General features: G+C 29.3%; 1 protein-coding gene across 4 annotated transcripts in view; it reads left to right on the top strand.

Moving 5' to 3' along the window:
• LOC132725428 (cholecystokinin receptor type A-like) overlaps positions 1 to 16,503 on the top strand; it is a 124,766-nt gene extending 108,263 nt beyond the window's left edge. For 2 of the 4 annotated variants that reach the window (XM_060710585.1, XM_060710578.1), the window contains exons 2-3: positions 13,016 to 13,381; positions 14,838 to 16,496. In XM_060710585.1, coding sequence (XP_060566568.1) covers positions 13,016 to 13,381; positions 14,838 to 15,409 — 938 coding nt within the window. In that variant the 3' untranslated portion in view covers positions 15,410 to 16,496. Of the gene's footprint in view, positions 1 to 3,809; positions 4,696 to 13,015; positions 13,382 to 14,837 lie in introns of those variants that run through there. The other 2 variants (XM_060710570.1, XM_060710561.1) reach the window with 2 other exon arrangements.
• The last annotated feature ends 9,047 nt before the right edge of the window (positions 16,504 to 25,550 follow it).

Raw genomic sequence — 25,550 nt, forward strand, 5'->3', positions numbered from 1 at the left:
GTAATAGATACCAGCGCTTAGTCTACGCTTATTTCTTGAATTACATCTGTTTACCTCTTAAAAAATGGTATGTTCAACAATTATAGATGAAAAATAGGTCCGGTATAACATAGACATAATTCACAGAATAAAATCCGACAATTAAGATATAATTGACATGTTTAAAATCCAGATAAGTTAAAGTGACATTTTATCCATCTAAGTATAAATGTTCAATGGTTTGTCATGAAAAAACTATCAATGATGAACGTGGCCAACAGAATTTTCTAAAAATACTATAATTAAAAATATCTTTCAAAATGGATCGGCAAATCTTAATTCTTTAAAAGAGTAGGACAGTTTTGTTATAATCTCAGTAGCGTTTTTATATTATAGTACACATTGTAATTTTCATTATAAATTACTGGTCACTCACCATTTTTATAGCCAATGTGTTGCAATATATTACTACTTCAACTCACCTTGACATCGATAAAATGAGCATAATGCACTTTAAACACTATTACATCGCTGTCGTTACAAAAACATTATGACTGAATATGATTTGCATGCTACAAACAGAGTGTATCATGTTTTCATGTATATACTTATAATGCAAAATGTGTAGAGTTAACACACTTCATGTTGAACACTTATTTTGATTGCTACGAATTTGCCAAAGACAACTAAATGTTTAATCATTTATCATAGCCTTTATAAGTAACATATTTCATCAAGTACATTTTCATTGTCACGCCTGCATGTTGCAAGCTTTTACAATTACATTTGAATTATTCGTTTCCAAAGGTTTAAAGTTGGCATACATTTCTTATGGAATTCAATTATATTGACATAAGATGTGCAGGTACCATCGTTATGTTTACCTTATCAAATTCCGTTGAATATTTGAAATGTTACTAGTATACAGCATGTTTAAATGCTCGTTAAAGTATTGTACATCCTCTACATACGCATCCATCTTTTGACAGGACTCGTTGACTCTGGCAAAAAGGTTCAACACATTCTAGTTAAAACAATGAGTCGAATTATTTTAGATCTATATATGAAGTATTTATAAACCAAGTCTGTACCATTGCAATGCTTTTAGTATCGGTCAACCTTTGAGGTATATATTTTTCATTTTACAAAAGTCACTTAAATATATATTTTTTAAAAAATGAATTCTTTTCATACTTCACATGAAATAGATATAAATCTGACAAAATCATGGAAATGATCATCACTTGTTGTTCTTTATCCGTGTGATATATTAAGCTATTTAAGCTTAGCCTATTTAATTATTTGTTGTAAGTATGCGCATAGCTTATTACTTTGTATTAATACACAACTTGAATTTTGAATTTTTATACACAATGTTGTAAAATATTAAAAATGTAACAATATGAAAGCAAATTGAACGATTAAATTTCTTAAATGTTCTTTTCCAACATTTAACCAACTTTAAATCCTAGCAATTTTAGTCCTTGCACCCGATAACTTGTAAATAGTTTAAGCTAGTTATCAAATATTCTTAAATAAAACATATGTTTATCTTTATCTCCACGTTTACTCATTGATGTAGTTTATCAAAGAACTTTTTGTACTTGTTCCTGTAATGCTAAAATATTTGTGGATCGCAAAACGGAGAAAGTGTTCAAGTGAAACGATAAACAATGTTCAATGTAGATATTTTTATATATCTCATAAATTTCAGATGTCTTATTCTTTTGTTTGTGAAAAAAAAAATAAGTGAATTGATAAATTTAGAAGAGCAACAAGTGGAATACGATAACAATATGACTAGTTCTTAAAGGGTTTTAGCTATTTCTGCTGAAATATTTTCATAAAAATGTTCTTATTTTCATAATGATAAGGTCGATTCTATAAAGAGATGCCTGTGACTGAGCATCCGCCATTTGCTTTTACTGAAACATACCAACATAATTCGTACAAGAACTTTGGAAGTTTGCTTTTTCAACATTTAATGAAAATTCTGTAACTTTAGGCTGCACAGATATAGCTTATTAAAAAAATCTATATTGAAGTTAAATAAAACAATCTTAAAGCAGAATGCCTCTAGATTCATGCACATTTTGAAAATGTTATAAAAGGTAAGATACTTTTAAGTGACCAAATCAAATTATAAATTGCAAAAGCCACTTTCAATTCACTAAAATACCCCCCCCCCCCCAAAAAAAAAAAAAAAAACGAGGTCAAAATATGCAAAAAAAAGCTCTCACTACGCCAGTCACACTGAGATAAATACTGCTAAATCAGTCATTTTTTACATGTAACAATCAAATTATTTATTGATTTATAGCTTAGTATATGTTTCCTAAGGTCGATTTTCTAGAAGTATGTTGAGTCATCTAGAGGTAAGCTGCTTAAACATCGCAGTGTAACTGTAATAACATAGTGTATCTGAAACATTTAAATAGACACATGTTACATCATGCAATGATAGTTCTTTATTTTTACGTAACAGATTAATCATATAACGGGCTTATTCACAAATAAAATAAATTGTGTATCAAATACCCCATGGAACACAACCATCACTTAATGATATGTTTGGAATTAAAAGTCAATGATATTTCTTTCAAAGATTTTTCCCTTTTGTTTAACTGAAGCAATACAATTTACATTAACGTTATACTTCTAACGATGATGAACAGAAATAGTTAATTTTTAGCACTAAAAATCATCTTTAATGTAAACGTTGTTGTGTTAACGATAGCGAAACTAAAGAAATAATCATAAAATAATCATGAAAATAATCATAACAAACGCGAGGTGATAAATCTATAATCTAATTAAAACTGCATAAAACATGTCTATTAGAAGAGAACTGCTGTTTGTTATATCAAGCTGGTTGCTCGAAGAATACCAATCTGAACGACCAGAATCACAATTGTTAAGCCGATGAAACTAGTAAACCGCCAAGCAAGGCTGTGAATCTGTATAGTCATACTTTGCTCTATACTGTAAAGTAGCTCGCTTATTATATTGAAAACCCCTGATTTTCCAATGGACTCTATAAATTCAAAGCAGAGTAAATTTATTACACAAATTCAGTGGATTAAGATTTAAAGCAAGATGCTGGACTATTATTTGATATATATTAATAGCCAGTCCGTTATTCGGATATCATCGACAGTCGCTGAACGCTGCTATATCATCTCGTTTCTTTGATTGGAAAACAAGCTGTGTTTGGTAAGCGCGAATTAGCACAGACATTTGTTTTTTATTTTGCCGTGATGTAGAGATGAGGAAAACGTAGTGGCTTTGTGTTTAAATTAATTCAAATTACTTCAATGTTTGTGGCGGAGCTAGAATAAAATAACACTTGCTATTTAATTTTACACAATGAACTACTGTTTATAAAGTTTTTATTTTTGTAAAAAAAAAAACAAAACTTTAAATTTTGCAATTTATAAAAATTAAAATGATTTATAAAAAGGGTTTTGGATTTTTTCCCTTTTTTTGTCGGAAAAATAAGTGTAACGGGTGTGAAAAGGGGGAAATTAAAAAATATTTGTGTTTTGGGATAATTTTTTTAACAAACCCCCAGTTGAAAATTTTATTTTAATAATAAAAAGATTTAAACTTTTTCTTTGGATCATTTATTTCGTGAAAAAAAAATGAATTTTGATATTTTTTTAAAACAAAAAGAATATATACAAATAAATTTATTAAAACATTTCATAAAAATTTGGTTTTTTTTTTTAAATTGGGGACAAAAAAAATTTTTGTAGAGGGCATTTAAAGTACTAGAAAACAAAACAATTCAATTTGTCTTTGGGAAAATTTCCCCCTAAAGGGGAAAATGAGCATGTTGAATGACGGAACAAACCCTTCAGTGAATGGATTTAATGAAGATATTGTATTAATTCCATCATAATAGACTTTTGACCGGAGTTTAAACTTACATTTACGGTTAACGGGGTAAAAGTCGTTCAAAAGTTATATTAGTTGATCAAAGTGCTTTTGGCCACCCGGATCTACATGTTAGATGTCGGATTATACAATCTTTTGTTTTGTGGACAGGAAAAAAATATTACGAGTGTTAAAATGATTTAAAAAAGGATTAAAAAACTACTTAACTTGAATGGCAAATTTGATTTTGTATTAAAAATAAAATAAAGTAAAGTCTATGTGATATTAAATTCCATGAATCATTTTTGATATAAATAGCATTCATAAGAATATATATCATTTTAAATTTGTGTGGAAAAAAACGATACAGGGGAAATTTATACATATAATTCGACTTTAGAAACACAAAGGCTTAAAACATTATCAACAAGAAAAAAATGACGGGAAATATAGGAAATGCTACTAAAGTTGTTATGAATATAACACTTGCATCTTTTAAGGAAATGGACAGACACACCTCCAATGTATCTAACAACGATACTGTCAAGAAAACACTGACTATAGATATGTTTAAATCACCACCATTAAAAGTTGAGGAAATTGCAACCCTACCATTCTATTCCCTTATATTCATTTTGTCTGTAGTGGGGAACCTACTTGTCATTATAACATTAATACAAAATAAGCGAATGAGGACCGTTACCAATGTGTTCCTACTGAATTTGTCTGTAAGTGATTTGCTGTTGGCCGTATTCTGTATGCCGTTCACCATCGTTCCAGTAATGTTGAAGAATTTTATATTTGGAGCGACAATGTGCATTTTGATAAGATATATGCAAAGTAAGTATTAAACAGAAACATATCTTAAAAAAAAACAACAAAAAAACTTATTTTCTATTTTATAACTGTTTCTTTTATTGTATTTTATTCCAAACAAAAACATCCGTTAAAAGGTAAAGGATTTTTTTATAATAAATCATTCGATTTTTAAGAAATGTTCGTGGCAAAAATTAAAACAATATGAGCCAAAGATGATGAAAACACGTTATCATACCTTGCTTTTAAAGATCCTGTAACACATTTTTTTGTGGTTTTATATAAAAAAATATGATGCTCAAATTAAGATTAATCAATATTGTAAGTTCCAAAAAGCATTATTTATAAAGATAATACCGAATTTAATATTTCATGAAAATAAAGGGAGGTAATTAGAAATTTGTTTTCTATAAATTTTAAGTCAAATTGTCCAATACAAAATGAATGCATATAATTAAATGATTACATTTAATATGTACAACTATTTGCAGTACATATTTTACATATTCTCCGATGTTTGAAAGTTGTTGTATTAGCATAATTATATACATATATAGTTTCACGCAAGTGTGGTATACAACCACAATTACAAAGCATACAGGATCTTTAAAATATGCTAATATTATTAATACCTAGAGAAAAAAGAAATTAAACACACTCAGTGAATTTGACTTAAATGTTTTACAACAATGTCATTACAAAAATTGTACAAATAAAATTTGCCAAAATATTTGCATTTCCATACATAATATATCTCGAAAAACGTGATTCCTCGGAAGCATTAAAACAGCAAAATAACATGAAAATTGCAGAGTCGGTGTTAATGAGTCTGTACATGAGGGATAATGAAAAAGTGAAAAAGTGAAAAGCCCCACCCCCACCCCTACAACACCGGCTTGAGCGGGACTCAATTCTCAACGGACACAATGATCCTGAAAGATATTACAATGTTAACAAACGATTTTAATGTTTTGTTATAAGAGTGATATACTAGTTAATTTTAATGAAACAAACATCCATATAGGAATCATAGCAATGCAAAGGCTGAAACAGTAAAATAATTTCTTCAATCTAGATAAATTTAAACGTGTTCTAACTACAATAAATTGTTTTAAAATTTCAAAATTCACCTCACTTATCGTTCTAAGAATTTCATTAACCATGAAAACAGAAGTGTGTCTTGATTTCCTGGGAATAGTCAAGGTTTGGTTATGAAAGCTATTAAAAAACAGTAAATACGCTCACGCTAAATTCTCAATTCAAGTTTAGATGCTTCATTAGTAGGGAACTATTAAATTTAGTATCTGGTTGTTATGGTAATAACTAAATCTGTAACGCATTGCTATAATGCAACGATTTTTTCCTGTCTGATTTTTGTTCTTCAGAAAATCTGCTGCCGTCGTTCCGAGTTGCCATAGCGTTGTGTAAAAACAGTTTTTGTTTTTTAAATGAATGAAATTTGTAATTATCAATATTTTCTTTTGTTTATGCAGCTTTTTAGCTGTATTGATGTTGTAGAAAAACAACAAAATTGTAACCGTCGAAAGAAATTGCTTTGAAGTGTTTCAGTAAAGTGAAAATAAAATCGAATATCAATATTTATACAAATACATTATCACATTGTTATCTAAACATTAATTTATACCCATTCTTCATTTTTAACGAAAGAATGAATGCTGTGATCAAAGTGGCAACTTCTGAAACAATCCCCTCAATTTAAGAAAACAAATGTTTTATTATAAATATGGGAGTTTTCAATCTATTTCTTGTTAAAAAGTAGGACGTTCCAAAGTTAAATCTTCTTAAGCATTGCATGTTTTGTAATTATCTTTGATGCGGATTTAATTAGTCATTTACAGCCCAATGAGATCGTTTTCGTAGTGTTTTTGGCCACCCGGATCTACATGTTAGATGTCGGATTATACAATCTTTTGTTTTGTGGACAGGAAAAAAATATTACGAGTGTTAAAATGATTTAAAAAAGGATTAAAAAACTACTTAACTTGAATGGCAAATTTGATTTTGTATTAAAAATAAAATAAAGTAAAGTCTATGTGATATTAAATTCCATGAATCATTTTTGATATAAATAGCATTCATAAGAATATATATCATTTTAAATTATTATTAATATTATTAATACCTAGAGAAAAAAGAAATTAAACACACTCAGTGAATTTGACTTAAATGTTTTAAAACAATTTCATTACAAAATAATGTACAAATAAAATTTGCCAAAATGTTTGCGTTTCAAAATTATTGAATATCTGGGAAAACGTGATTCCTCGGAAGCATTAAAACAGCAAAATAACACGGTGTTATTGAGTCTGTACATGAGGGATAATGAAAAAGTGAAAAAGTGAAAAGCCCCACCCCCACCCCTACAACACCGGCTTGAGCGGGACTCAATTCTCAACGGACACAATGATCCTGAAAGATATTACAATGTTAACAAACGATTTTAATGTTTTGTTATAAGAGTGATATACTAGTTAATTTTAATGAAACAAACATCCATATAGAAATCATAGCAGTGCAAAGGCTGAGACAGTAAAATATAATTTCTTCAATCTAGATAAATTCAAACGTGTTCTAACTATCCATAAATTGTTTTTAAATTTCAAAATTCACCTAACTTATCGTTCTAAGAATTTCATTAACCATGAAAACAGAAGTGTGTTTTGATTTCCTGGGAATAGTCAAGGTTTGGTTATGAAAGCTATTAAAAAACAGTAAATACGCTCACACTAAATTCTCCATTCAAGTTTAAATGCTTCATTAGTAAGGAAGTTTAAGATTAACTAAAATAACTATAATGCAACGATTTTTTCCTGTCTGATTTTTGTTCTTCAGAAAATTTGCTTCCGTCCTTCCGAGTTGCCATAGCGTTGTGTAATAACTGTTGTTGTTTTTTAAATGAATGAAATTTGTAATTATCAATATTCTTCTTTGTTTATGCAGTTTTTCTTAGCTGTGTTGATGTTTTAGAAAAGCAACAAAATTGTAACCGTCGAAAGAAATGGCTTTGAAGTATTCCAGTAAAGTAAAAATAAAATCGAGTAATTCACTAGCTATAGAAATACGTTATCACATTGTTATCAAAACATTAGTTTATACCCATTATTCATTTTTATCGGAAGTAGGAATGCTGTGATCAAAGTGGCATCTTCTGTAACAATGCCCTCAATTTATGAAAAAAAAAAGTTTTTTTGTAAATATGAGAGTTTTCAATCTATTTCTAGTTAAAAAGCAGAACGTTCTCAAAGTTAAATCTTCTTTAGCATTGCATGTTTTGTAATTACCTTTGATGCGGATTTAATTAGTCATTTACAGCCAAATGAGATCGTTTTCGTAGTGTTTTTGTACGAGGAAGCTAAATTTTTCCTTAATTAATTGATACGTGCATAAAGAAGAGCATGTTTCAAGGCAAATAGCCTTGAATTGATTTCCCTAGAAAGAAAATAATCAAATTAGTGAATATCTTTATAGATTGTTGATGTTTATTCTATGAGAAATTTTCTTGTGCATTTGGGTTTTTTCATGCGAAAGAACTATCCAGCTAGCTCTGGACGGCCGGTGGCCATACAGACATGTTCTATAGACTGAAATAGTATAAGAAAGAATATGAGATATTTTATCATCAAGAAAACTCAATAGTCAAATATATGCCTTGAAGTGTCAGTACAACTTAAAATATAATTATCATAAGTATTATTATTATTATTATTATTATCATCATTTTTATCATTATGATTATAATTATTATTATTATTATTATTATTATTATCATTATTATTATCATCATCATCATCATCATCATCATCATCATCATCATCAACATCATTATTATATTATTATTATTATTATTATTACTATTATTACTATTATTATTATTATTATTATTATTTTTATTATTATTTTATAATAATTATTATTATTATTATTTTTATTATTATTATTTTTATTATTATTATAATCATCATCTATCATCATCATCTTCATCATCATCATCATCAACATTATTATATTATTATTATTATTATTATTATTATTATTATTATTATCATTGTCATTATTATTATTATTATTATTATTATTATTATTATTATTATTATTATCATTTTTATTATCACTATCACCATCATCATCATTATAATCATCACCATCATAATCATTATTATTATTATCATTATCATTGTCATTATAATTATTTTTATTATTATTTTTATTATTATCAATGACAGATGTTAATATGTTAGCATATCCTTTCTTATTCTTACCATCGCAACTTTTATAACAAAAAAATGTAATATTGTAAAAAATCGGTTCACTTATCTGAAATAAGTATTGATCGTGATAACATAATTATCATATTTAGCTACAGTGATTTTTAAAATCTTACTCAAGCAATCCTGGCTTTTGTCGTTTTTTTTTCTTTTTCATTAATTTATTAATCCGTTGTTTTTTTTTCGTTCCTATCAAAGTATTAGTTGATCGAACTTAAGGAATGATTACTTATGCTGATAAAATGAAAATTCTTTTTGTGAACGTTTATAAACGGATACATCTGCTAAAAAATAGGTCAATATCCGAATGTATGAGTGGATAGAAAATAGTTTTTACCACACAACTTAATTATACAAGTTAAGTGAAATTATAGGGTAATGCTCCAACAAGACTTTACTATAATGACTAAATTAACATGAACTTACGTACAAGAGTGTTTCGTTTATGACTTAGACCTGTCTATATTTATACAAAAAAATAACCATGTTAAGGAAGGGTCTTTGAAACAGATGTGTAATATAAACACTATGATCTTTATTTTTTGTTATTTTTCATTTTATTTACTTATTTATTCATTTACTTTTGAAAAATCGTAACCAAGACTTATTTTAAACTATATTTTATAAATCTGAAAAAAAAGAAAAAAGAAAAGAAAACAGGCATATGAAAGAACTTCAACAAAAAAAGGAGAACATTGGCACTCATTGTGATATTCGAATTTGTTTAACTAATGTAAATAATTATATAAGTTTTGCGTGCTTTGTAGTTTTCAGTTTGTGTTATGTAGACAATCAAAAGTCAGTGATCACGGTCACTCTAATATCTTGCATTCATGTTTAAATGCTTCATTAGGACAAAAATGGAAGCTTATTGTCTGCTTGTCATGGTTATGAAAATGGCTAATGTTCAGCTTTTATTCACCGGTTTTTTTCTAAATGTGTTTTTTATGTCTCGCTGAAATTGAATCCTCTGAACTCTGCATTGGCTTATATTACTTGCGTGTGGAATACGACAATGCAATAGATAAAATAATAGGCTTATACAATGTCCTTATTCAGCAAAAATGAAAAGGTTACAGTTACATATTGAGCCTGTAACCAGACGAAAGATGTTATTGTAGCTACTTTCCATGCACCCTAGCACCGGCTTGTGCAGAAATACGAATTGGTGTTTCATTGGAAATTTAAAAACATCAACATGATTATTGTAAGCTTTTATTGACAGTGACTGTACATTACTTTTAGCGTTTAATGGTTAAATGTTCTGTATAATTTGTAAGAAATAATCTTGGATTTAAATTAGTTTTTAAAAGAATTAAATGGATTTTTGTTTCTGGCCACGGAACTATGCATTTGGAAATGTTATGTCAAGATTGAATGATTTCGTTTTACTTTGCATGTTAAGAGATATTTTGGTATAATTTAATCAATGATTGATGCTTTGTTATGTGAAAATACGTGTATGGAGAAGGAATTATCAGTGTATCATTGCACAATCATAAAACACTAAACATTTGTACCTGTATTGTTGTTAATATATATCGACATACACGGGATCGAGAAGAATTATCTAGGTCGTATAAATAATAAGTTCCTCCAAAAGCAAATCTTGCAAGATATTATTTTCTTAACTTAACAAGGTGTTGGGAACGATAGCGCTTTGACTTCATACATCTAAATATTGTATATTAGTGTACTCAATTTTTTTCTAAACAATTACAATAATAGTACTAGCATAAAGGTATAATAATTTCTAATAATTATTTAAAATCTTAACAGTGCGCTACGTAATAGTGAAAGTCCCGAATTATACATGATATACTTGACAATTATTCTAACACTCTGACAATGAGAAAATAAATCAATCAAATTAATCACCATACGATATCGTTTTTGTCACGAAATATTACAATATCAATTACTTTTTTTAAACACAGGATTTTTAAAATTTAATTAAGTTTTCTTTTTTTTTGTTTTGATCTTTGTCTGTCTGATTTTTCATTCTAAATACTGATTTTTTAAAACTTTTTTATTTATTTATTTTTGTTTATATATTTTTTTCAATTGTTATCATTATTAATTTAGTTTATTTATCTTTTTCATCTTCATTTTAATAACATCATTCATCCTCTTACGACCATATCAAACATAAAATTGTTAATTCAGATTTATTTTACATTCTTTTTACCTAGCACAACTTTATCAAATAAATATATAAATATAGTTGCAATGTCCCTACGAAGACAAACTAGTAAATAATATAAACTATGTATAACATATCTACATAAATACCTCTGAATTAGTGGATGCATCTGTCAATGCATTTAAACAAACTTTTAAATGTAAGGCAATCTTTTCCACGAAAGTCAATTTGATAACGTAAATGCACTGCAGATAACTACATCCAAACGTAATATACTAGAGAAAGACTGCGCATGTTTTATTAATATACAACAACCAAGGATGTTAATAGTTTCCTTCAATATACTATCCGCTTAAATTCACCATGTTTCAATACATCTGAATGGTCTTGAATAGTCTTGACTATAGACAAATGCGATGAAGACTGTTTTATAAGTCAAATTCAGTGATAAATTGTATGGATGGTGTAAATTGTTTCTTAAAGAATGAAAAGAAACATTAAACTTTATAGAAGTTGCAAATACTTTTATTATAAGTGTTAGTCATAGTTAGTTTTTGTCTAGTTTATATACATCATTTGTATCATCCAATATAAGTTTGTGTCTGACATAAAACTCTATGTCATATCTTTAAAATGTCAATATTTTTTATCGGATATGCCCAAATTGTTCAATCTATCAAAGAATGTTGTGCTTATGTTAATTTTCTACGTAGCACCTATAAAACGGAATATCCTTGGCATTCCATTAGATAACATGCAATCAAAGTGATGATAAAGTGCTATGAAGAACAGCATTTCGTTGAATAACTATCTGAATTATAGCGTGTAAAACAATTTACAGGTGAAGTATTTCGTATGTTGGTTGACAGTTTTATTGTACAGAAAAATTGCAATGATATGACTGATATGTAACACCAGATGAACCTTGTTCTACGAGTATTTTTAGAATAAAACACTGTAAATACTGATATACTGTAAGCCAGACACGGGTTTACGATGTTTGATTTTATTTCCTGTATGTATTTGAATATTTAATATAACATTAAAAATTTGTAAGTGCGTTGATTGATTTAGGTTGGTTCGTTTGTTGTTTAAGGAACGATTTGTATCATTGTTTGGGGACCTATCTGTTGAAAAAGTGTCAGAGTTAAATCGTATACATATACATGAACAGTGCGGTAACTGGAGTGAAGGTATCAGTTACCCGCACTCCAGATCATACCCGTTGATTGGCTCATTTTTGCTGGGGTTTACATATTGTGACGGCAGAGAAAGGGAAAGCGGCAGAAATATCATATTCAGATGCTTGATCATTGGTTACTTTTTCCCGGGGTTAAAATTGTGTCAACAGGGAACGTGTTTTTATGTTTGACTTTTATACAAAAAAGAAAGAACACCAAAACACTCGGCAATCTGATTTATACTCGGTGCTCTTTCTATTACTTATCTAAAATTCGTGTTATGTCAAAGTATTTTTTTTTCAGTTATTCGCCTTTTTCCAAATGTTGACCGTTGTATATAACTTACACTAAATATCTTGGCTAATCCTTGTGTACGATTAGTCAAAACTTCTGTTAACTAAATTTAAAAAGGGCATATTACTGCCACACATTTTTTTGGCTAATGTTAACCAACTTTTATCAATAATTTTTCTTTGTTGCCAAATCAAAGTTTATCAATTCAAACCAATGGTTAGCATAACATTTTTTATGTATTTTTACATACAACACAAATGTAAAAATATAGATCGTCCTAAATATATCAATAAAGTACAAAATGACGAAAGAAAAAGGAAGGGATATGATAATTCAGATATCCCTTTTGTAACCTGTATTAGAACATGGTAAAATAAAATAAGATTTTACGGAAACAAATCAATTATGATTTATTATGACTGTATTGTTTCTAATTTCAGTTATATCTGTGTCAGTAAGCTGTTTCACACTGGTTGCGATTTCCATGGAAAGGTACTTTGCAATATGTCGCCCTTTTAGTTCGAGAAAATGGCAAACGTTGAGTCATTCCTACAGAACAATTGCTGTCTGCTGGATTGCAGCGTTCATCATCGGCGTTCCTACAGCAATCTTCAACAAATACACCTTACGTCAACGTGGAAATGCAACTTGCAGAGAAGTATGGCCAGATCCGTTATGGTACAAAATGTACACTGTATTTTTGGACATCATACTTCTGGTGTTGCCTATAATAATAATGACACTATCCTATTGCACAATTGCCTACACTTTATGGAGCGGCATGCAGATGGACAAACAGGAAATTGGTATGCTCTATTTCATTTCATATATATAACGAATGTCATAATTATACTTATCAAGTATCATGCTATACAATTGAAATGCAACGCAAACTTTTGACTTCATTCAATTCGGCAGGTATAGTAATAAAAACTAAAATCAAAATGTCATGTATGATTTGTATTTGAATTGAAACAGTACAACAAAAACATCGTGACCGAGCAGTGAACGTTTTGAAACACGTTTCTTTCATCACTCGTCAAGGGCTCTGAGTTCTTTTATTTGAGAATATACGGAGGTTTTGTAACCCTTATTATTGTGTTGATATATCTGATCATTCAACACTTTTCCTTATATTTGTCGAATGACGGGTCCATTATTAATATGTTCCTACGTCTTTCGAGACGAGTGCCCTTTTGCTTTTTCTGTCGTTTCAGGTAAACGGCAAATTGACAGAGAATGTGATTTATTAAAATCATTTATGCATTTGAATTATATGCAACTATTTGTATACATACAAAAGAAAAGAAAGAAAATAAAACGAATTATTTTAATTAACTTACAGGCACAATATACCTTAGAAATCAAAACAACTTCGATTGTTTAGAAAGGACAGACCTGAGCTTTGTTACAGTAAAATAATAATTTTAAAACATGCTAAGATGTTTGTGACCCGAAGAAAGTATTACTTAATGTTTACAACTTATTTGTCATAGAATACTATGTAGCAACATGTAAACAAAGTTGTATATTGAATTCAATACAAAAAACGATTGAAAATAAAAGACATTATTATATAATCTATAAAAAAAGCTTTGCAATGCCTTTCCCTGATTGGCTAACAAGCAACTTTTTTGTAAAAAATAAAAACAATAAAAATATCAGGGTATATTCACTGTTTTTTTTTTCATAAAAATAGATTTTCAGAGTATATTCACCTGTTTGTCTTTTAAAAATCGATTTTCAGGAAATCCGCGAGTCATGCAAAGTTCGTGGTTATTCTTCTGAAAAAAAAACAACATCTTTACAATTTTAAGAACATTGTGAATAAGCGTGCCAATGCGCTCTTTTAAAAGACAGGACAAAATTATGGAAAAAGTAGACAAATTTCGATGTCCGTCGTACATGTATGCAATGACAGATATGATAAGCCATACGAAAGATATTTATAAAATATATAATTAAACAGATATGGACTTTTTAGCTGGTGAACATGATGTGATATGTACCAAACAATATTAATACAAATTTGTTCAGTTCATATTGCATCATATTCACCAGCTAAAAAGTCCCTATTTGTATGTTAAACGATTCTTTGATGTTAATAAACTGTATGCCTTTATATAGGTTAACGAGTATTTCATTTTTATATCGTTATCGAAATGTGGAAAATATCGTTCATGTACAATAACCAATTCTTATTTCTATCATGTAACGCTAAACAATTTCATCAGCCAGTAATCTTTGTTTTTACTATTTCAGAGGCACAAAACGGCAACGGGGCCATCTTTAAATTAGACAGCGTGCGCAAGAATGAATCTACAATCAAGGACGGTTTCGGCCGCACAATTGGACCGAGCGATTTGGATGAATTGAATAAACCAATAAAAGCTTCGACCAAAGCGAGATTTGTCACTCGCACTGGTATAAGACAAACAAATAACGAAAGGAGTAGAGCCGCGAAAAAGAGAGTTATAAAAATGCTATTTGCTGTCGTTTTAGAGTTTTTCGTGTGCTGGTCACCATTGTTCATTTTACAAACTTGGATGACTTTTGACATAAAGCATGCGACCGAGAATCTATCCCAGTTTATCCTGACATCCACGTATGTTCTAGGATATATATCATCATGTTGTAATCCCATTACATACTGTTTCATGAACAAAAACTTCCGCAATGGGTTCAAGTCGGCCTTTCGATGTTGTTACCGCGGTAGTGTTAGGGGAAGGAATGAAATGCCTTCATATTTTCAACAAAGCACAACCAGGACTGGTGTTAGCCACGCCATGTCGTACGACAAAGTCAACACAAAAGATGATTCAGACGAGTTGTGAAGAAACATTTACTGTGTAATATGAGTCTCAGTTTTGTTTAAAACAACAAATGTGATTTATATAAAACATTTGCTACCTGAAGTGACGTAATTTTAAGTCAATGCAGAGGTTAAGACGATGTGTATCAGTTAAATACATTTAATTGGAGATTAAATAATCACATGTATTATAATCGTGATGACATTGTAAGTGCTTTTCCACAAAATAAGTCTAAATAGAGGAATGTGTTCAATCTTAAGATAACTGTTAAATACCAATCCTTGACGCCGGATTTCTTTTCATTTTAGTAATTATGTGGAAAAGAATCGAAGCTTTTCAGAGTCATAAAACTCGAAGCGATGTGTTAGGCCTGTGGAAACTATAAAAAACAGATGACATATAATGTTAAGGTTCTTGTGCTTGTGCTGTAACAATCATATAAGTTTCTTTTATTTAAATTTGAATTTAAGAAACTCTAATATTTATTTTATAAATATATGACACATTTATGCTCTCGCAAAACTGTACTATTTCAAGATAGTCTTTGATATACAAATCATACTTGTTAACTCAATTCGATGGGAACAACGTAAACCGTTCTCGTTAGCCATTGTTCGACTTAAAACAAAGTGAAACTTGTAAAATAATATATATGAATGACTTAAGCGGAAAGTCAACTTAAGAGGGTTTGAGTTATCCATTTAAGATGATTCTGAACCATCCGATTGACGGTTATTTATTCAGAAAAGTTCGTAATATCATTCAGAAATATTGTTATTGCCTGACATGTTTTAGTGTGAAAATGTTAATATCTTGTCTCGCACTTTATATTGGGAAATTTTGTGCCTGACAAGACGATAAGGAATGTACATGATTGTATAAAACAAATCAATTCTGTAAAATGTACATGTGACTCATATTGCCAAGATAAATAATTGTGTGAACAATGTACCCCAGTTTCGTTGATTTGTGCTTTGAGTATAATTATTATAAAATAAGTAATTTAAATAAAAGCGATAAAGTACAAATGCATCCACTATCCTCTATATTTCCCATCGTTCTAAAATGTTAACATTTTGGCCTGAACAAAAATGTCGACATGGATTTGCGGTTTCTAGTAGCGCAAGGTTCGAGCTTGATATCGTCATCAAGTTATCAAAATAATGTGATGCCAAGTATTATGACGGTCTCATTTTGTAATATAATATATTTTGTTATAGTGGCTGTCATTCACCTTAAGCTGTCATCTGGTGCTGTCGTACTCTTGAATTGTAAAACATTCCTGATTTTTATAGAACATGTATATAAGAATACCGATGACACGCATTGAACGACTTCGAATGTAAATTTTAAGGAACTTCATACAATTTCTTAGCTTTTCTAAGTATTACTATGAATTTTCTTGGTACATAGAACACAAACCAGACCTGTGCTTGATATTGTCAGTAATTCAACGAAGAAGCATTAATAGATAATAAAAAAAAGTTAAATTTTGTGATAAGTAAAATAATGAAAATTTATTACGTATGCACTTGCTTGGAACGTAGCATGGTACCATTACTTTTAAGATTCTTCGTTTTATTACCCATGTAGAAGATTCTCTTGGCATTAATTTATTTCAGGAACTCGTATTAATGGATAATTTGTTGCCAGTAATGATTTTCAGCAACTACAAATTTATTTGCAATTAATTGCCATTCTGTTAACAATTTTTGGCATTATATTACATTGGAATGAAATTATACCCGCACATTCATCAATTTAAAAAAAAAACAACTAGACAAAGCTATCATTATATACTATCAATATTAATTTCTATGTATCAATTATCGTGCTTTATAATTAAAACCATTGGCAAATAATCTATAAACGATATGAATATCAATTTATGGTTGGTTTGTTTGTTTTTCTTGTTTTTAAAATTTATTTTATGTGTTTATTCATTTATTTATTCATTTATTTAATTATTTTTTTTATTAATCTATTTATTTATTTATTTGTTTATTTATAATTTTAAGTTTTATTTATTTTTTATTTATCTATTTTGCTTTTTATATTGCATTATTAAAGCGAGAATGCATTTAATTTCTTACCAAACTATATTGATGATAAAACAGTCAAATAATAAATGCGAAAATAACCCATTAGCCCTAAGCCTGATGTATGTAATCAAAATAATCTTTTCGAACAGTAGCCAAACGGTGATAAGCTTGATAAGTTCCAAACTCACTTTATTTCATCAAATAGAAATATCTTACAATAACTGCCATATGAACACAACAACAGCGTATGTTTCAAACTTTTCCAGCTCATTTAATGTTGCATTCTGATTTAAGCCGGTGCTAGGAGGTTGCAATTACCACTACTGTCCATGAACAGGCTCAATCACAATGAGCCTGCAACGTTTTACATTATGTCGGGTTCTCTTAAGGTACTTGTATTCTGTTTCACTGCCTTACATACTTACACTATTTTTCACTCCATGAGTTTATGTCGACCAGAACCAAGTTAAAGCGACACAAACGAATATCTACTTTTAAATTAATAGGACTTCGTAATTGTCTTTTCACGGCCAAGAACATTTCAGTACAAACCTTTTGAAATGTAACGAAAATATGAAACACTCCCTTCAGCTTTATGAAAATAGTAATGTTATCAAACTATCAAACAGGATAAGACACGTACAGGCCCCCATAAAATATGCAATCATTTTTTTCCCCTGAAGGGAATGAACAAATACAGAAATAAGGACAATGAAAACAGCACCTACAATCCGCGGTTATAAGTAAAAAAATGTGTCAAAATATGCAAAAACAGCGCTGACTGCGTTAGTCACACAGGTTCAATATTGTACTAAATGCTGCAAAATCACGCATGCAGCTTTAAATCATCAAGATTATGGCATAATATTAAGAAATATGAGTTCAGAGCTGATTTCTGTGCACTTTCTTGTTATTCATTGACTAACGAATTAGCTTCAAGTGTGTATCTGTTTTCATTGAAGAATAAGCTAAGAGCGAGTATCCCTAGATACTCACAATCTTGTTAGCGTTCCTAATTATATCAGTATACGTGTATTGATAAAGTTTAAAATGATATTTTTAATGCGCATATACCGATGACGAGTTAGCAAGGACAATTTTACAAGCCAGTTAACAGAAACAAAATCGAGCTATATTCTAAAATATTCAGCATTGATTTCGAGTCGAAATAAAGATGCACCATGCTAATAAATGGTAATCGGATTTGGCAACGCTACTGCTTACAATGTTTTATCATTTAATCCGATAAAATCTAAATCGTTTATTCCTGGCATGAGTCGGATTATTGAAGAGATAGCATGCTCTTTATCAAATGCTGTTCGTTTCCGGTGTTTATCTCATTACACGATGGCTGATAATATTATTTAATGGTTTAATTATGTAATGCAGTATTTACAACGCGTGCAATTAATAGGATCTTAAATGAATCGGGGATGCAAACAATGGTTTAGTGTTACAAATGATGTCTTCTGCTTCTAACTATTTGTGGTGCAAGGTACAAGATGTTTGTTGGGGTTTTGTTTCGGAAGAACAACATGCAGTCTGACTTTGGATAAGATTGACCTATGACGAATATCAACATAAGTAACCAGGTTGTAATGCAAATATTCTTTTACTTTGATTAAAACATTGTACGAAACGGGCTTTTAAACAAATAAATGTAAGGCGTTACTCCCTTGAACAGTTTAACTCAACGTTTTTGCAGTATTGTTTTTTTTTTTATTGTAAAGGACGTGTCTTTATTTAGCCGACTAAGTAATAAAATTTAATAATTTATCGAACTATCATTGTTATAAAATAAATTATTGTTTTTCGGTTGTCAGAAAATGTCTTCTGCTAAAATACGTATTGTTTCGTTTTTTAGTTTCACTAGTATCCAGTTTTCACGAAATTACAAAACATGTATATGGTTGGCTTTAAAACAGCTTGCTACCTGAAAAGACGCTAAAAAAACATACTAGCTGGCACCATTTCGTTCGCAAAATATTATTGTATTATTATATTAATACAAATAATGATGCAAATCTACATATCTATATTTACACTGAACGAGGGTATGATCAAACATTAAACTTTCTATAGTTTCTATATTGATATAACTTAAAATGTAGTTTGTTATGATTATTTATTTTAACATATGACTAACTGATGTTAAGTATCATTCCAAAAAGGGACAAAATCCAGCCATGCATACATTTTTCTCGGCGTATCCTACCTCCCAAACTCGAATTTATAATTATTTCCATAGTATAAATAAATATTGTTAACTGTGGACTATTGCATCAGTTATACATCTTTATTATGTTCTTTCAAGACACAATATACTGGTTTGTACCTTTAATATTGAAAGATTAATCAATTATCTATCCATTCCACGAAATCTAAATTTAAACAATTCTTGACATAACATCCATTAAATGAAGAAATGATAGAACTGCTATTTATAAGTAAGTCCGCATAATACACCTGTGAATGTAAGTATAAGATAAGGTTTCACAAACTAATTAAGCTGTCGGATATCGGGTCAACTTTCACAAGCACGTGTTAGAAGTGTTTAACTTTGGTTATAAAATAAGAATTATATATTTAAAAGACAATAAATGAAGATACATGTATATCTGCAATAGAATGTATAGTAGTATTGTAAAAAGAAAGAGAATTTAAAAGAACAATAAAATAAATAATTGAAATAACAGCATTTGATATATTAACCTAACTTTAATTATTAAATTATTAACTTTAACTTATTAACTATATTTTAATTTAACGCACGGTAATATTAATTTCATTTAAAAATGAACAATAAAACAATTTAGACTGTATGTTTGGGCTTTAAATGCGCAAAGGGTCATGCTCGTAAAAAGATGTATTAGCGATAGTCTTGCTTAAAGTTATTTGTCTGATAACCCTGCGATTCGTGAATCGTTTTTGTGCGATGGCGATGCCATTTGGCAATTATGTTTCGAGCGCCTGCAAGAATCGAATTTTATACTGCTCAAAATGGAAAAAGTACATCTACGGCGCGTACTAGCATGACGTTATGTATGTTTTCTGTTATATAAGAATAAATGTACGGTTAAAAACCACCATTCAACCAATTACTTAGTTTACTCATTGATCATGAGTTAAGGTAAGAATAATCGGTAGAGCACCTTTCATCGTGCATTACCATGCGATCCATTGATTTAATCTAGTCCGGGGGCTTTTACGGATATTAACCCACGAAATGGTTAATTTGGTAATTTCCAATTATTTTTTCACCGTTTTTTTGTAATTATACATTTGAGCGAGTGTTTTTTTTTATACAATTACCGTCATCCTAATCAGTAGTCTTTACATCATAAAGTTCAATATCATTTTTTTATTCATTTCATTTTTAGGGAAGCGGTTGACAAGTGCTTAATGTGTCTGCCTGTCATCTCAGGGGTCATGGGATTTTGTATGCATGTTCAGTTTTGTAACTGTAAGTTAAAATTCCAAGATCGTTTGAGTATTTGTTTGGAGTAATAAAATAATACAAGTACATGTTCTTGAGTATATGTGTAAATATATAATCCAGCGTAAAGTTCTGTAAACCGCGGCTTACGCCTTGGGTAACAGTATTTTCCTCGTGGTTATATGTTACTGATCCCCACAAACATATATGTTGTTTCTATACTATGAGGGGGTTTAGGTAATGTTGTGACTTGTGAAGACCAAATTTATTTAAAAAAATGTTAAATTAGGATATTTACTACTGAATTAACTACTGAATTAAATGTTTTATGTTGTACATTTTTATGCAACTATATATTGATAATTCTAACACGCTTCTGACTATTCCCCTATCAAACAAATAGGGCAATTAAGTGTATTTCTGCACAGCATAAAAACGAATGCTTACACGTAATATGATTGCAATAAAACAAATGACGTCAAGAAAAATACTTCTGCGCTTAATGTAGTTCAACATATATTTAATTTATTCTTTTTTATTAGCATGTTATTTTTTTCTTGCATTTAATGCACGGTTTATCGTACAAATACTTTGTAATTAATCACTCAGGCCCATCGACCTTCGTAATTATATTCCTACGCATTTGAACTCAAACCGTGGCTTATTATTCTACATCAATGCACTCAAAATTGATATCCATTTCCAAATTCAAGTTCATTAAACTACCGTGATCTCAGATTCGTGACCGTATTCCATTAAAACTACAAGTTACTTGATTAGTATATTAATCATACAAATAGCATTTTATACACAATGAAATGTAATGCACGTAAATGTCGTAATTGTTCTCGTGATATTGTATTGCAAAAAAACACTTCTTGTTTTGAGTAAATAACAAAACGTTTATTTTGATAATAAAACATTCATTTGTCTGAGAAACATACATAATTTTATGATTTTATGATTAATATATAACAAAAATCTACAACTAATTCGTCAGAAGTAAAACATTTGTTAAGCATAACAATAACAAAATGTACATGCTAATGATGAATTATTATGCAGAGATCAACAAAATACACTCTTGTGTGGCTTAGTTGATTAAACACATCACACAATTATAAATGTAAGTATCATTTTGGGGTAGCTGTAAACACACTTTATATGAAATTTCAATTTGTTTGTAATGAAGTCAAATAAGCTAAATATCCACGAGGACCTATAAAATATGAACATTAACAAATGCGACTTAAATTGAAATGAATAACTGTTCAATTGATTCTTAATCAAATACTTAATTTGATGCTAAATTATAGTAACATTCAACTATCAGATGGTTAAGCCTTTGGCTTTGATTGAACTATAAACATTATCTTAAATGTCATTGTTAACGAGAAAAAGTACTAGGACTATCATGTTGTGTTGGACTATCAGTGTATGTGAAATTTAAACTTAATCATATATTAAAAGGCAAATGTGTTTCTGCATTATGTAAATTGCAATTATTATAAATATTTATAAAATATGGCATTATCCTTGGAATATAATGAAATAAAACGAATATGCAGGTACGATTTAGTTGTCAGATTTATTTAACGCTAACTTTGATTTAAACCTTAAGCTTGTCAATATCCGGGAAAACAAAGTTTGGTTTATCAAATTTCAATGTTTCAAACTGAAGTGATATGATACAGAATCGATGAAGAAAAGCAAACACATACCAGCAAAAATTATAGCAAATTTATAATTGTATCCATGTAGTTAAAACAATATAACTGAATCAATGTAATTAATTGTCATTCTAGTTTAGGTTAAAACAATTGTTTAAAAGGACAATTTGAACTTAATTTAAGAAGGTTGAAAGAATGCTGTCAATAAAAGAAAAAGTTCCAAAAAAAAACATGTCTGTGCAACGATTTTCTTCTGGTTGCCGTTAATTGTACGAATCTTCATTCAATTGCATCCACTCTAATTGACACGTTAAGATTTAATTTGTTACCTCAATTCATCACTTAACATTCGTGGAATGCGTCAGAGATGTTATCATTGTCAGATCGCTAATAACAAGATAGAGTCGGATCACTAATAACAAGGTAGAATGATGAAAGTTGTTCAAGATTTATCTATGACATAGTAAAGCACATATTTTTAAAGATGGTTATCAACATAATTACAAGCAGAAGCTGTGTGCGTTTTATCATTAACTAATGATTGCCCTAATAAAGCTATTGCTACATTAAGTTTCTGATAAACATTACCTATAGGCATTTTATATATATTCAATAATGCAGTTGAGATAAGTATATAAATTATGAACATGAAGTATAATAAATTATTTAAATACTATATTTAAAGATCCGCATATTGTTGATTATTTCCTTAAGGAAAAAAATATAGCAAATGTTTCATTATGTCACGGTCCTTAATTGTCAATTAAGGTCCGTGATTATGTTTATACCATAATAACATGTGAACTGACTTATTGAAATGAGTCCTGGGATTGTCTTTTTTATTTTCTTCTGTCTTTATTATCATTATTAATATTATCATTAAAATTATTAAAATTTCACACTCTTACCCGTTATCGTCTTCAAGTCAATAACTCATTATAACCCATTATGATTCGTTATGATTCAATCTTAACATCAATTTATATGCACAATATTAGTATCTGCTTAACAAGCTACTGATAAAGTCAGAAACTTCTTCAAATGTACTTGTTATAAAGTTTTGCCCATTGTTTTCCAATGAACCGACATGCACACTCTAAAATGTGCCATTCGATTGCATGAAAGCGTCACATTGAAAGAACCATGATTCAAGACGTATGAACATATCTTCCGATGTTTCTGAATTCTACAATCCTGGAACTGTTTCGTGTCTGAATGCTAAATTTTGTGCTAAAGCGTTGCTAGGGGAGAGTGGACTGTAGTTTATTTTTACTCTGTCGCCCATCAAACTTAACCTGCAAAATTATTGATTTCACCATAGAAGTCGTACTTGAGACGCTTCCATTTTCTCCATGTGTAGGACAGCTTTAGTAATTAGCACTTTATGCCTTGAGAATTAAAGAAGAAATTGCTTGTCGTTTAATTTGCCTTTCATGGGAAAGTGTAACAAGATTGCTTTACAGAGGTAATAAAACCAAACTCGTTTGTGCTTTTGACATGCAAACGATACACTCTTTATGTTTTTAGTACACAAAATCAATGGCATTGTTTGTTTCAGTCATGTATTTTGAACTAGTATATTAATCATCCGATGGAACGTCAAACGTTGTATATTCAGAAATACTGTTATTGTCTGACATGTTATAGTTTGAAAATTATAATATCTTGTCTCGCACTTTATACTTGGCCATTTTGTGTCTGACAAGAGGGTAATGAATGTACATGTATAACAAATCAGTTCTGTAAAATGTACATGTGACTCATATTGCCGAGATAGATATTTGTGTGAACTATGTACTCACGTTTCGTGGACATATGCTTTGAATATTATTATTATAAAATAAGTATTTTAAATAAAAACGATGAAGTACAAATGCATCCACTACCCTCTATATTTCCCATCGTTCTAAAATGTTAACATTTTGGCCTAACCTAAAATGTTGACACGGATTTGCAGTTTTTACACATAGAACACAAGCCAGACCTGTGCTTGATATTGTCAATAATTTAACGAAGAAGCATTAATAGATAATACAATTAGTTTATATTCTGTGAGAAGTAAAATAATTAAAATTTATTACGCATGCACTTGCTTGGAACGTAGCATGGTACCATTACTCTTAAGATTCTTCGTTTTATTACCCATGTATAAGATTCTCTTGGCATTAATTTATTTCAGGAACTCGTATTAATTGATAATTTGTTGCCAGTAATGATTTTCAGTAACTTCAAATTTATTTGCAATTAATTGCCTTTCTGTTAACAATTTTTGGGATTATATTACGTTGGAATGAAATTATACCGCACATCCATCAATTTAAAAAAACAACTAGAGAACGCTATCATTTTATAGTATCAATATTAATTTCTATGTATCAGTTATCGTGTTTTATAATTAAAACCATTTGCAAATAATCTATAAACGATATGAATATCAATTATGGTTTGTTTGTTTGTTTTTCTTGTTTTCTAATTTTATTTCATTTTATGTATTAATTCATTTATTTATTCAATGATTTTATTATTTATTTATTTATTAATTCATTTATTTATTTATTTATTTATTTATTCATAATTATTTATGTATTTATTTATTTTGCTTTTTATATTGCACTATTAAAGCGAGAATGCATTTAATTTCTTACCAAACTATATTGATGATACAACATGATAAATGATAAATGCGAAAATAACCCATTAGCCCTAAGCCTGATGTATGCAATCAAAATAATCTTTCCGAACAGCAGCCAAACGGTGATAAGCTTGATAAGTTCCAAACTCACTTTTTTTCATTAAACAGAAATATCTTACAATAACCGCCATATGAACACAACTAGAGCGTATGTTTCAAACTTTTCCAGTTCATTTTAATGTTGCATTCTGCTTTAAGCCGATGCTAGGAGGTTGCAATTACTCAATCAAACCGAGCCTGCAACATTTTAAATTTTGCCGTGTTGGGCTTTCTTTAAAGTATGTGTTTCTATGCCTTACATATTTACACTATTTTTCACTCC

This window comes from Ruditapes philippinarum, unplaced genomic scaffold (assembly GCF_026571515.1).
Source record: "Ruditapes philippinarum isolate M1 unplaced genomic scaffold, ASM2657151v2 ctg776_1_1_1_1, whole genome shotgun sequence".
Taxonomy (NCBI): domain Eukaryota; kingdom Metazoa; phylum Mollusca; class Bivalvia; order Venerida; family Veneridae; genus Ruditapes; species Ruditapes philippinarum.